The following is a 14,014-nucleotide window of genomic DNA, read 5'->3' as shown; positions in this document are numbered from 1 at the left end:
TGCTCTATCATTGGAGGTTTTTAAGAAGAGATTGGACAACCCTCTGTTTGAAATAATATGCTTTTCCTGCTTCAGCAAGGGGTTGGACTAGAAGACTCCAAGGTCCCTTTCAACTCTATTATTCTGTTATTCTGTTAAATGGGTGAGAACTAGTGCAATTTTTTTCCTCCCAAGTCCATTCAAATAATGCATCCAGATAATGTTCCACGCTGTTTGTTTTTTTTCTTGCTGCTTCTTAAGCCCTAACCATTTGGATAGGTTTTGGAATTCTCTCTGGACAAGGTGTTTACAATTAAAAAGAATCTTCTTTGTGAATAAGCAGGCATTAGTAAAGGTAAAAGGTTTCCCCTACCCAGTCATGTCTGACTTTAGAGGGCAGTGCTCATCTTATTTCTTAGCAGAAACAGCCAGCATTATCCAAAGATATTTTTCATGGTCATGTGGCCATGGCTGATGCCCATGGAATAGAGTTGGAAGGGACCTTGGAGGCCCATGGAACCTCTGCGTACAAGCCACCTTCCTCCCTATTTATCTATTTGCATTTGTATGCTTTCAAACTGCTAGGAGCTGGGACACGTAACAGGAGCTCACCCTGTCCCACAGCGCTTGAGTCTCGAACTGTCAACTTTCTAGCTGGCAAATTCAGCTAAGCCATTGAGACCCCATTGAGGCTAAATGAAAAATAAATCAAGAAAGTGAGTGAGAACCGATGCAATTTCTTTTCCATCCAAACGATGCATCCAAACAATGTTGCACTCCGATATTTTTTTCTAGCTGCTTTTTAAACCCTTTGACCATTTGGAAATATTTTGGACTTCTGCCTCGACAGAGTGTTTACGTTTAAAAAGAATCTTCTTTGTGAATAAGCAGGCATATGGTCCTCCTATTAGCAGAAGATCTGAAAGGGGAAAAGGGGCACTAAAATGCAGAAGGAATATGGCAAGGCCTAAGCAGGATTTAAGGCAGGAAACATTGTGCCCAGGCTGTGTGGCAGAGTTCACAAAAGCTGCTTCAGCCAACTCATAGACTGGGGATGCTTGGCCAGAATTTGAATTCCCAACCAGAGGGAGCCTTCAAAATTGAAGAAGCTGTGGAAGGAAAACTAGAAATGTGGCCATCTTCTCAGGGTCCTTCATGAGTAGAATGTGAGCTATGGAGATCCCACATGAGTGTCTGATCCAAAGTCTACTGCTCTCTACTGATTTTGGAGCACCAACTCATTAGGAATTTTTCTGAGGAGAACTTTCTCACAAAACATCCAACAGAAGACAAACAGTGAAACTACCTAAGATTTTTTTCCAACACTGATTTTTTCCCCCATTTGTGCTTCTCATAGATCAATCATTCCCCTTCTTTCTACTTGCTTCCCCTCCCCTCCTAAACAGCACAGCCCCAGCATACCTCTGAGCTTCAACTTCAATCGTTGTGGATGCGCCATCACTGGAGGCTTTTAAGAAGTTCAGTTCAGTTCAGTTCAGTTTATTGTATTTGTATGCCGCCCTTTTCCCCCGAAGGGGGACTCAGGGCGGCTCACAACTCGAACCGGGGAAGGGGGGATACAGACAAAAAATTTAAAAAACAAACATAACAATATACAATTTAAAAACTCACAACAGTCATACCATTCGAGACGGGGGCAACAGCTCTTTAGCCCCAGGCCTGTCGGAACAACCAGGTTTTGAAGGCTTTGCGGAAGGCCTGGAGGGTGGTGAGGGTTCGAATCTCCACGGGGAGTTCATTCCAGAGGGTCGGAGCAGCCACAGAGAAGGCTCTCCTCCGGGTAGTTGCCAGTCGACACTGGCTGGCGGGTGGAATTCGGAGGAGGCCTAATCTGTGGGATCTAATCGGTCTAGTGGAGGTAATTGGCAGCAGGCGGTCTCTCAAGTACCCAGGTCCAATACCATGAAGGGCTTTATAAGTGACGACTAGCGCCTTGAAGCGTATCCGGAGACCAATAGGCAGCCATTGCAGCTCGCGGAGGATAGGTGTTACATGGGTGAACCGAGGTACACCCACGATCGCTCGCGCGGCTGCATTCTGGACAAGCTGAAGTCTCCGAATATTCTTCAAGGGCTGCCCCATGTAGAGCACGTTGCAGTAGTCCAGTCTAGAGGTCACAAGGGCGCGAGTGACTGTTGTGAGGGCCTCCCGGTTCAGGTAGGGACGCAACTGGTGCACCAGGCGAACCTGGGCAAATGCCCCCCTGTTCACAGCCGACAAGTGGTGTTCAAAAGTCAGCTGTGGGTCCAGGAGGACTCCCAAATTGTGAACCCTGTCTGAGGGGCGTACTGTTTGACCCCCCCCAGCCTGAGAGATGGAACACTTGGCCAATTAGTAGGAGGGAAACACACCAGCCACTCGGTCTTATCTGGATTGAGTACAAGCTTGTTAAGCCCCATCCAGTCCCTAACAGCCTCGAGGCACTGGCACATCATGTCAACCGCTTCAGAAGAAGAAGAAACCGAACAGCCATTTGTCTGAAATGGTAGAGGGTCTCCTGCTTCAGAAGACCTCCAAGGTCCCTTCCAATTCTGAGGTTCTATGTCCTACCTGGTCATTCTATGAATACCTTGGTCTTCTTGGGTGGGGCCAATCCATTAGAAGCTTCAACACAGTATTTTTCAATCTTGGGCACTTGGGGATAAGTGGACTTCAACATGGGGAATTCTGGGAGTTGAAGTCTACATATTTCAAAGTGGCCAACATTAAGAGACACTTCCATAAGATCTGAAATAGACTGCTGTTTACACAGCACAACATTAGAATTGTGCCTGAACCTCCCAGCAATTTTCTTCTTCTCCCCTCCTTTCCTTCTGCACAACAGAAGGTTAATATTCAGCATTCAGGTCCAAGAAACGATAATCCTGCGGCATTAACAAGCTTACTGCATAATTAGTTGCATAATTCGGAAAGGGCAAGATAATATAGCTGCCATTTTAAAGTCACGGCTAAGTGATGAAGTTGATGGAATATCGTTTGCAAATAGACCTCAGTGTTGAAGGGTTGCTCTTTGCCTTTAATTTGCTAACAGAATATTGAAAATTGATGCCCTCATCTTACTATGAATCAAGGGTTTCTAACCACATTCCACAATAGGACATAGGGAGGGGGGGGGGAAACCCCAACAGATCTAAAAATCCATGATTTGTTTTGAGGTCAGTTTAGGCAATTGGCATTATTGACCCAACCTATTAAAAAAACATTGAGATTGCCTTTAAAATGTGAATGTTTTAACCTTCTAAGGTTGGCTTGACCGGAAATTTTTCTTTCTAAGTGAGAGTTGAGTTTTATGGTAGCTGTCTGATGTTTTCAAATCACAGGAACCCACAGATAGAATATACGGGAGGAAACAACATGGAGGGAATTTCAGTTCCAATTGAGGCATTTGTGTTGTTTTGAAAAGGTGAAGGTTTCCCCTGTCCAGTTGTGTCCAACTCTAAGGAGTGGTGCTCATCTCCATTTCCTAACTGAGGAAGCCAAAGTTGTCCGAAGATGCTTCCAGGGTCATGTAGCTGTCACAACTACATGCCAAGGTGCATGGAATGCTGCTACCTTCCCACTGAAGTGGTACCTATTTGTCTGCTTGCATTTACAAGATTTTGAGCTACTAGGTTGGCAGGAGCTGGGGAAAGAATGGGAGCTCACCCCATCTTGTGGTACTTGGGTCTTGAACTGGCATCCTTTTGGTTGATCACTCGACCATCTTAAATTCTCGACATTGCATCTGCTTTGTGTTGTCCCAAGGCAAACCCTTCTTACCAAATCTTCATCACTCATCAAACATCTTTGAAGAACTGTTATGAGGAATCTTCTCCTGTTTCCTCCCCTCACGTATATCAGTTGTATTTTTCTACCCTATATAGACAGGCTTCCTGGCAACAACAATATTTACCTCTTAAATATTATTATCTTTGTCATTTAAACAATTTTGATAGACAAGACCTCTGCCAAGGGAGATTGAGTATACCCTCAAAAATACTCAAGAACAGAATTGATACTGACCTAATACAGGAGGAACAGTTGCATTTGTAGACAGCTGGTATGTACACTAGCAAAAAGATAGCACATTTTGATTTGTTTGTGTGTTGTTGTGTTTTAATTCCAGGGCAGCAGTAACATGCCTTGGAAAGACACACACACTTTGTTGCTTTGTTGAGTCTCACTCTATGGCATTTAGTTATTTATTAAAAATGGGGTGGGGGAGAACTCTAAACTTGCGATTTGATAGTGCTAATGGAGAAGGCACATTATACTCAGAATTGACAAAGGAAAAAGAAGTAGGAACTTCTTTGGGTCAAGATCTGAAGTTCAACTTGTAGAAGAACTTTTTTTTTATTTTTGACCCATGGTGACTGGTTCAGAGGAGGTATTCAGCAGGTTCTGACCAGTTCAGGAGAACCGGTAGCAGAAATTTTGAGTAGTTCAGAGAACTGGCAGATACCACCTCTGACTGCCCCCCTCCCCATCTATTCTCCGCCTCCCGAGTCCCAGCTGATCGGAAGGGAATGGAGATTTGACAGTATTCCTCCCCTGCCATGCCTTCCAAGCCCCGCCCACCAAGCCATGTCCTGCCCATTAAGCTCCGCCCACAGAACCCATAGTAAACATTTTGAATCCCATCACTGTACTCGTTCATTATTTAGATCAGGGGTGTCAAACTCATGTCGTCATGGCGGCGGCATGGGACGTATCAGGACTCCCCCCGCCCCTTTGCTTCTCGGATAGCCCTGATTTAGATCAAATACTCTAATATTTGTGTGGCTTGAATATTTGCGTTCGGCAACTATTATGGTGGACCTGCACATTTTTATCTGATTGCCGATGTGTTAAAGCCTCAGTCACTTGAGCGATGTTTATTACCACTTCTCTAAGACACAATAGAAGGTATTTCTGGCTGTAGAGACACACCTTTCAGTGTTTAAACTGTATGTTCTTTTAATAAATTCTTGGGAGCTGTTCCTGGGGCCTAAACAAGAATAAGAAATACATTGATGGCATATGCAGAATAGAGGGGCTGGGCCCATCTTAATGTTGTTACAGAGCAAAATTAAAGTCACAGTGCTGTTGTTAATCAATTGTATTTCCTTGATTCCCAGCACAAATGGACCCTCGTGGCCTATCTCCCAGACAGATTAAAAGCGACAGTGACGATGATGACCTACCCAACGTGACTTTGGATAGTGTGAATGAGACTGGATCCACAGCCCTCTCAATAGCCAGAGCTGTTCAAGAGTAAGTATGGAGTCTTCAGGCTGATGCCAAAGGTGGGAATAGCTCATCAAATGCCATTCAGTAGACAGCCAACCTCTGATTGGCTGGGCTCGGTTAGAGGTGGGGTTACTGATAAAGGAAACTCAACTGATGATACTGTATTTGAAAGACATCTCTGTTGTCTGAGCCAACTTAAAGATGACTTCCGGTAGATCTTTTCTGCTTTGCAAGGAAACATTATGAGTTTTCTTTCTTTCTTTCTTTCTTTCTTTCTTTCTTTCTTTCTTTCTTTCTTTCTTTCTTTCTTTCTTTCTTTCTTTCTTTCTTCCTTCCTTCCTTCCTTCCTTCCTTCCCTCCTCCCTCCCTCCCTCCCTCCCTCCCTTCCTCCTCCTCCTCCTCCTCCTCCTCCTCCTCCTCCTCCTCCTCCTCCTCCTCCGTTTTGAGTTGCTTTTTGGAAATGAAATGTACCTCTTCCAGCATACAAAGGCTTTTTCAAAAGTGTTCTTGTAGGGTTGGGGAGAAGATTTTTTTTCTCTGCATCCCCTCTGAGCAAGTGATTGGATTCATTGCAAAGAACGTCCATTCCTTCTTGAAGGAATATAGTATAATATATAACTATATATCTATAGTTCCTGCTTGGATAGATGGTGCAAATACTTAGTGAGGCTTCACACTTTTTTTACCATCAGATCACTTTGTTAGCAGAACAGAACTCGGAGTCCTTTCTGCAGACAAGTAAGAGATTTTCGGGGCAGTTTCGTACTGCTTTGAATATGAGGTTGATATCTGATTTCTTTTAACCACCTTGTATTGAGCAAGCCAGAATGAGTCTTTGACACAGGCAAGATGGTCATAGTTGTTTAAGGCAATTTCTAGCTCCTTTTGTCTCTGCTTGTTTGATCAGCAGCATCTGGTTTTGAAAAATTGCTAATAGAGGACAGTTTTCCTTGCAAGTGTGTGAACTCTCTTTCTCACAGACACACCCTTTCTGTTCAGTCAAACAGATGGGGGTTGGTTGTGTTTTGGGGATTGCGTGCAATACTTTGTGAGTGGGCAGAGAATTGAATTTTCGCTTGTTTGTGAAAGTGGAACCGTAAATCATCGCCTTCATTTAACCACCCTATAATCCTTTGCAGGGTGGAGTGTGGGAAACTGAATGGAACTAGCAGAGTGTTTTAATGGCCGGATGCCCTTCCTGGTCGCTAATGCAGAGTGTTCGTTCAGCAGACATATTGTCAGTGTGCCCAGAGGGAGAAATATCTGCCTCTACCTAGGATCTAATTCACAGCCTCCTGATTGTGAGGCGACAACTCCACCTCTAGGCTACTGAAGCACTCCAAAGAGGAAGCATAAATAAAATTAGTTAAATTAACAATTATGTAAAGATAAAAGTAGTTCTAGGGGCTTTTGGTAGGGTCCTCTGCAATGCTAGTTCATCCTGCCCTCCTCTTGTTACACAGGTTGAAGGAGTCTTTCTCCAAGGTATATATTTAGGAATGAAGGAGAACTTGACAGCCAGTTCCATTCCTGGAATGGAGTCTCTAATTCAGATTTGGGCAGAATCCAAGACTAGCATGGTCAAGGGATGTTGATCACAGTTTAAAAAGAGTTGGAAAAACTCTTAATAAATCATGTTTGGTGATAGAGAGGATCCAAATCAGCTAAATGTAGGGCTTGAAGAAGCTCACAAAAAGCACAAAAAAGGTGAACTATTATACTTTGGGATTGCAGCGCTAAGAGTTACGTTATGTGGCTATGTACTAACAAAGCTCTAAAAAGAACTACATGGAATTAAGTTGCTCCAAGTGCCGCCTTCTCCTTTTTGAGTTTCCCATCTGTGGAATCACTTTTTCGTGTTTCCTTCCTAGTATAAAAATAGCTATTTTTATGCATCGGCATGCAATGTTACTGAACTATGGATGACCCTCCCTTGCCTCTGCATGTGTGTTTAATTCGGTGCATGATCAGAGGCATTAAAATGCTGACGCTAGCAAATGTTCCTCAAGGAACAAAGGAAGGAATGTGTTCTCTGCAAAGCAATCCAAATTTAGAGGATCGGGGCAGAGTAAGGCCAACAGGACAGAGCAGGGAAGCCAGAGGAGATAATATACACCAATTGATCAGCAGCATTGTGCCCTTATCTTCTGTTGGTTCTGGAAGGAAGACAATGGTAGTGCCATGCCCACTTCGGAACCTAAATCTGCAGGGGGTGGGGGGAGAGAGACGAGCTGGAACCTGAGCCGACAGAGATTGAGGGGGTGGCTTCATTGGCTTTGGAGGAAAATGCGGAAGGGCAGGGCCAGTCAGGCCAGGACCTTTTAGGATTAGGACAACTTGTAGACATGGAGGAACAGGAGCAGGATGAACATAAGAGGCAGAGCTCAGGCGAGGAGCAAGGACCACCGCCTCCAGATCCAAGAGCTCGGAGAGTGGAGAGAAGGCATGAACAGCACAGACTGAGCAGGCTACTCACAAGGCACACCTGGGGAATGAGACTTAAGGAGACGCTGTCCTGAAGTGTTGAGTGCCAACGTTTGAAATTGCATTATTTCTGGCTTTTTGGGCTAATTAACTGGATCCTTTGCTTCCTGAACTCCTTGATTTGCCCTGCTGGATTTATTGCTGTGCAGCCTTGGTGTACACAGGCCTGGGCTGGACTATTTGTAGCCAGAGGCTGTTTGAGGTGTGTGTGTGTGTGTGTTGTGGGGAGGTTGACCTCACTTTGCTCTGGGACTGGCCAGAAACATGGGAGTATTGTGGAAATTTGGAGCAATAAAGGGGCAGTTTGAACTGCCACTTCAAACTGGCAAATTGGTGTTATCTCTGTGCCATGCCCCAGGTCATCACAGGTAGGCAGAGCCTCAAGGCTCCTCAAGAGCTGTTATATTGAAGCCAACCAGAACACGAGAGAGATCCTGGGGACGACGATGTCAAACCCTACCTATACCTGGGGAGAGGAAAGGAGGGTCTGTTTTTGTGGGACCACTCGAGAATAAAAATGCTTAATTCCACTTCTAGCAGTTAAAATGCAAAGGACCACTCTGAACCTTTGCTCAAATGCCTACAATGGATGATACTGAATTTGAACATCCTCTATAAATAACCGTAAATGAAGAGAGAAGTGGTTGATGTGGCAAAGGTGAAGTGCACTTTCTCCTCATTACTATGCCAGGAGCAGAGTTTCTCTGCATTAGAAGTCTCTTTTACTGCCTTAATGTTGCCATGTTGGTTGGTTGGTTGGTTAGTGGGCCGGCTGTTTATTCATTTGTTGTTTTTTTCTGTGAAGACATTGGTCAAGCCTGAAATAAGCAGAAAGATACTTTTCTGCATTCTCATTGTTAATGTTTTCCTCGGAATCATTTATGGAAGCAATAGCAATAGCAATAGCAGTAGACTTATATACCGCTTCATAGGGCTTTCAGCCCTCTCTAAGCGGTTTACAGAGAGTCAGCATATTGCCCCCAACAATCTGGGTCCTCATTTTACCCACCTCGGAAGGATGGAAGGCTGAGTCAACCCTGAGCCGGTGAGATTTGAACCGCTGAACTGCTGATCTAGCAGTAGCCTGCAGTGCTGCATTTAACCACTGCGCCACCTTGGCTCTGCCCGTTGGGAAGACCTGAAGTTGACTGAGAAGGGACAGTCCCTGCTCAGGTGTGCAGATGAACCCCTAAGCAGAACATTTTTGGTGCTCTGGGGAGAATGGGGAGATGCTTCTTCTCCTGCTTGCCGAGTATGAGGGAGATGTCCAGTCAAATCTCCCAAAATCTTCTGTAGCTTTTGCTCCACCCAGATTCTTCCAGTTCAGAGAGGTAGAAATGAATGAAGGAGGAGCTTCCTCCAAGACATAGAGCAGTGATGGCTAACCTTATTGTCTTCCCCTGCCAAAAGTGCGCCCATGTGCGCGACAAAATGCACGCACGTGTCTACACCCATAATGCAATGTGTGCATGATATAGGCAATCGTGCAACCCCGCCTCCTGTGCATGCACGCAGGACCCCACGCCTAGCAGGGCCCCCCTGAAGCCTCCTGAGCCTAGCAGTTCCTCCTGAAGCCTCCTCGGACCAAAAACGGGGTGTGGCAGGTTGCCGCACACACACACACACCGTGCTTCCCCTTGCCCCCTGTACATGCACAGCAGTGACCCAAAAATGAGCTGGCCAATGGGAGGTGCACACGCATGTGTGGTAGTGCTGAGCTGGGGCGACGGTTCGAGTGCCCACAGAGAGGGCTCCATGGGCCACCTGTGGCACATGTACTATAGGTTCTCCATCACGGACATAGAGGCATACTCTTCTACTTTGTATTAGAAATAGCTCAAAAGTTAGGATCCAGAAAGGCCAGACATCAGAAACGCCGATTGTCTCAAAGTGCTCTGAAGGATCCTTGCTTGATCCTATCTGAGCCCCATGAAATTCATTTGGGCTGAATCCTTTGCCTGCTGCATGTCAACCCAGAGTCCCTTGTTTTGAGGTTACATTCAGCAAAGTAACTCGTTGAATGCTGGGATGGCAAGGGGAGGGAGCCCATTGTTCCTCAACCTTGGCAACTGTTAGGTGGCTGGACTTCAATTCCAAGAATTCTTCAGCCAGCATCTGAAAATTGTCAAGGTTGAGAAAGTCTGGTCTAACCCTTTGGAGAGAATCACTTCAAGGACTCCAAAGGCAAGCTGACCCCCATGAACCCACGTAGAGTAGAGTAGAGTAGGGTAGGGTAGGGTAGGGTAGGGTAGGGTAGGTAGGGTAGGGTAGAGTAGAGTAGAGTAGAGTAGAATAGAATAGAATAGAATAGAATAGAATAGAATAGAATAGAATAGAATAGAATAGAATAGAATAGAATAGAATAGAATAGAATAGAATAGAATAGAATTCTTTATTGGCCAAGTGTGATTGGACAAAGCTGTTACCACCAAATTTGTCTTTGGTGCATATGCTCTCAGTGGACATAAAAAGACAAGAGACAAGAGACAAAAGACAAGATACATTCATCAAGAATCATAAGGTAGAGCACTTAACGATAGTCATAGGGTACAAATAAGCAATCAGGAAACAGTCAATGCCAATATAAATCTTAAGGATACAAGCAACAAAATTACAGTCCTGCAATCCTAAGTGGGAGGAGATGGGTGATAGGAACGATGACAAAATTAATAGTAATAGCAATGCAGACTTAGTGAATGGTTTGACAGTGTTGAGGGAATTATTTGTTTAGCAGAGTGATGGCGTTCGGGGGAAAAACTCTCTTCTTGTGTCTAGTTGTCTGGGTGTGCAGTGCTCTACAGCGTCGCTTTGAGGGGAGGAGTTGAAACAATTTATGTCCAGATGACCAGTATATGCCCATGTGATAACTTCTGGTTGTCCTCAGCCTTCAGAACTGATTTTCTTCCAACAGAGTTTGGAAGAAGCATCAATTTTCATCACTCATTGCAATGGGGGCTAAGCAAATAATGACTGCTTCTATACTGTTAATGTAATAACTCAGTAAGTTAAATTTGGCAAGAAAGGAAATACTGCATACATTTCACATTATGTATCTTTTACGGACCCCACCCTCCACCCCAATTACAAGGAACCCTTTTTCCCTCTTGAGTAAAAGCTACTCATTTTCCAAAGAATTCTACAATAACATGCAGCTCTTTTAAGCAACCCCAGTGATTTGAGATGATGAACTCTGGGGTCTTTGGTGCTCTCTGAGCTTCCTTGTTTTCTTGTAGACGTCTCATTACCCTAACTAGGTAACATCATCAGTGCCAGTAAGGAGTAGCGTTTGATGTCAGTTTATATTCTGGTGAGTTGCTTGTTTGTGTGAGTTGGAGAGGACTTAAAGATTCTTTGGTTCAGCTGTTTACTGACGGCTCTTTGGCAGTTTCTGGATTGTGATATTGTTTACTTAATGTCAAGCTTGGAAGCCATGGGGGATAGGACCTCAAGCCTGCCACATATTCAAACACAGCTACTATGGGAAACTGGGAGGAGGGATGGTATGCAGCTTGGAAGATGTGTAGCCATAATAACATTCCTTCTCAGAAAGTCAAGGTCGCCTCATCCCTGCACCTGGATGGATGTGGGTGGGAGGAATCTTCATCCACGGCAATGACTGTTTGGACCATTTGATGGATTTGTAGGTGTTGGGGCAGGGTCTTGAACTTTCAACTGGGTGGGGGAAACCTGGAAGCTTTCAGATTTGGGTTTTTCCCAGATGTGCCAACCCGGCTCGTCTAATAAATTGGTGTTTTGAGAAACTTCTTGCCTCGAGCTATTATTTCATAGCGGATGCTATTTGGAACCCTGACATTTACCATATTTTTCAGAGTATAAGATGCATCTTTTGCCCTCAAAAAAGAGAGTGAAAATCTGGAAGCATCTTATACGGTGAATACAGCATTTTTGGCCTACCGAAACCCCACCCCCTTTGAAAAAATGAATGTGCAGAGGGTTTGGGAGCCTTGCAAAATGCTCCAGAGGGCTGGGAAGGGCTGTTTTTGCTCCTTTTTGCCCCCCCCCCCAGCCCCCAGGAGCACTCTACAAGCCTCCCAAAGCCTCTGAATGCTCCTTTTTTTGGTGCAAAAAATGGCCTGTTTTTGCCCCCCCCCCAGCCTCCAGGAGCACTCTACTAACCTCCCAAAGCTCTGCATGCCCATTTTTTGTAAAAACAAAACAATAGCAATAGCAGTTAGACTTATATACCGCTTCATAGGGCTTTCAGCCCTCTCTAAGCAGTTTACAGAGTCAGCATATTGCCCCCAACTATCTGGGTCCTCATTTTACCCACCTCGGAAGGATGGAAGGCTGAGTCAACCTTGAGCCGGTGAGATTTGAACTGCTGAACTGCAGATAACAGTCAGCTGAAGTGTCCTGCAGTACTGCACCCTAACCACTGTGCCACCTAGGCAAGGCATACAGAGGATTTGGTAGGCCTGCAGAGTGGAAATACTTTTTTTTTAATTAACCTTTTAAAAATCATGGTGCGTCTTATACTCCAGTGCGTCTTATAGTCCAAAAAATAATTGCTGTGAAATAAACAATACCCCAATCAAGAAACTGCCAAAGAAGCCAACAGCAAACACTCAACCAAACAATCTCTAAGACTACTCCCCGCCACCCACACAGATAGGCAAGACACCGGGTGTGTCAAACTGGCAGTCCTCAGATGCGTCACAGGCAGGCCATATCCACCCCAGCTCTGCAAGTGGGAAAACATCACAAAACATCATGTGACGGCAATGTGATGTGGCAGGTTTAATACCTGTGCACTCGAATATAAACTGACAGCATATAGCACTCCTTAGTAGGACTGATGATGTTACCTAATTAGGGCAATGAAACATCTGCTAGAAAAGAAGCAAGTTCATAGAGCACCAAGAATCCTACGGTCCTTGTCCTCCTCCCCCTCCTCCTCCTGTTCCTCTTCCTCCTCCTCTTCCCTGCAAACCCTACTCCCTTCTAGCACTGATGATGTTACTTAGTTCGGGTAATGAAACGTCTGCAAGAAAAGGAGGAAGCTGATAGAGCACCAAGGATCCTATAGTCCTCCTCTCCCTCCCTTCCCCCTTCTCCTGCTCCTCCTCTTCCTTGCAAACCCTACTCCCTTCTAGCACTGATGATGTTACTTAGTTAGGGTAATGAAAGGTCTGCAAGAAAACAAGCAAGCTCAGAGAGGACCCCTTGTTTCAACCCAAAGCTACAAGTATTTTCCTTTAACGATGAGCTATTTCGTACAGGGTGTGAACCATGGTGAAAGTAGCTACATGCGTATGAACCATGAATGAACTGAATTGCTATCTTCCCCCAAATCTTCTGCATTTTATATTTTAAGTAGCTTCAATGTGCTCCTCCACCCAGCAGGATTGCCAGTATTATGGCGGTATATAGGTGGCTGGAGTTCCCTACCCTGTGTATAATGTGTAAAATAACCTTGAAGCAACCTGAAAATCAAGATTGGTATTCTGTACAAATCAAATTATTGCATCAGTAGCTGCTTATTTTCACTGGAACTGATCTTAGCTTCAACATCCATGTGCAATTATTATTTTTTCTTTCATATCAGAACTCAAGGTAATAATGGAGAAGTGTTTTGTTTCATTACAATTTTAAAAAGTATTCCATGCTTGTTTACTGGGAAAGGGAGTCTACAGATTGACAATTTTCGGGCCATGATACATGCATTGAAAACTGCCAGCTTCCCTTGATCCCTCTTGGGCTAAGTGCTGGTTTGGCTAATGAAAAGTGATGGATTTTGAACCTGAGGCATGCTGGGGGCACACTTTCAGGTTTTTGGGGGGTGCTCTGTAATATATAATTTAAGAAACAATGACTTCCAACAATTGCTCAACTTAAGAATGCCTGTGCTAGTTTCCAACAGCGATTTTATAAATGACCCCTGTCAATAATCGTGATTAGTCATTGCAATTCCATACCTTGTGCAGTGAGACTTGTCCCCAAATAAAGTTGCTTCAGATTTGAACACAAAACTCTTTTATTTTCCAAATATATCAGAACTCGTGTTTCAGGAATACTACCCTGTTTCCCTGAAAATAAGACCTCCCCAGATAATAAGCCCAATCGGGCTCATGCACTAAAATAAGCCCTCCCCTGAAAATAATCCCTCCTCGAAAATATTGCAACACAGCAGCAGCCATGGGGTGACCATGTTCGCTTCCTCCTGCACCTCAAAAATAATAAGACCTCCCCAAAAATAAGGCCAAGTGCTTATTTCAGGGGTCAAAAGAAAATACGACCCTGTCTTATTTTCAGAGAAACATGGTATGCATTTTAGAAAAGAGTGAGAGTTCCATGTGTGCTA

At 44.5% G+C, this 14,014-nt stretch overlaps 1 protein-coding gene across 1 annotated transcript in view; it reads left to right on the top strand.

The window, feature by feature from the left end:
• The window catches only part of KLF12 (KLF transcription factor 12), a 258,249-nt gene that overhangs the window by 173,122 nt on the left and 71,113 nt on the right, over positions 1–14,014 (top strand). The window contains exon 4 of the mRNA XM_087726921.1: positions 5,097–5,232. Within this exon, the coding sequence (XP_087583047.1) occupies positions 5,097–5,232 (136 nt within the window). The remainder of the gene's footprint in view (positions 1–5,096; positions 5,233–14,014) is intronic.

The sequence above is a fragment of the Thamnophis sirtalis genome, unplaced genomic scaffold (assembly GCF_051295495.1).
Source record: "Thamnophis sirtalis isolate CommonGarterSnake01/CBP01778 unplaced genomic scaffold, rThaSir2_p1.2 scaffold_12, whole genome shotgun sequence".
In the NCBI taxonomy this organism is placed as follows: Eukaryota; Metazoa; Chordata; class Lepidosauria; order Squamata; family Natricidae; genus Thamnophis; species Thamnophis sirtalis.
This window is presented reverse-complemented; position numbering and strand designations above follow the sequence as displayed.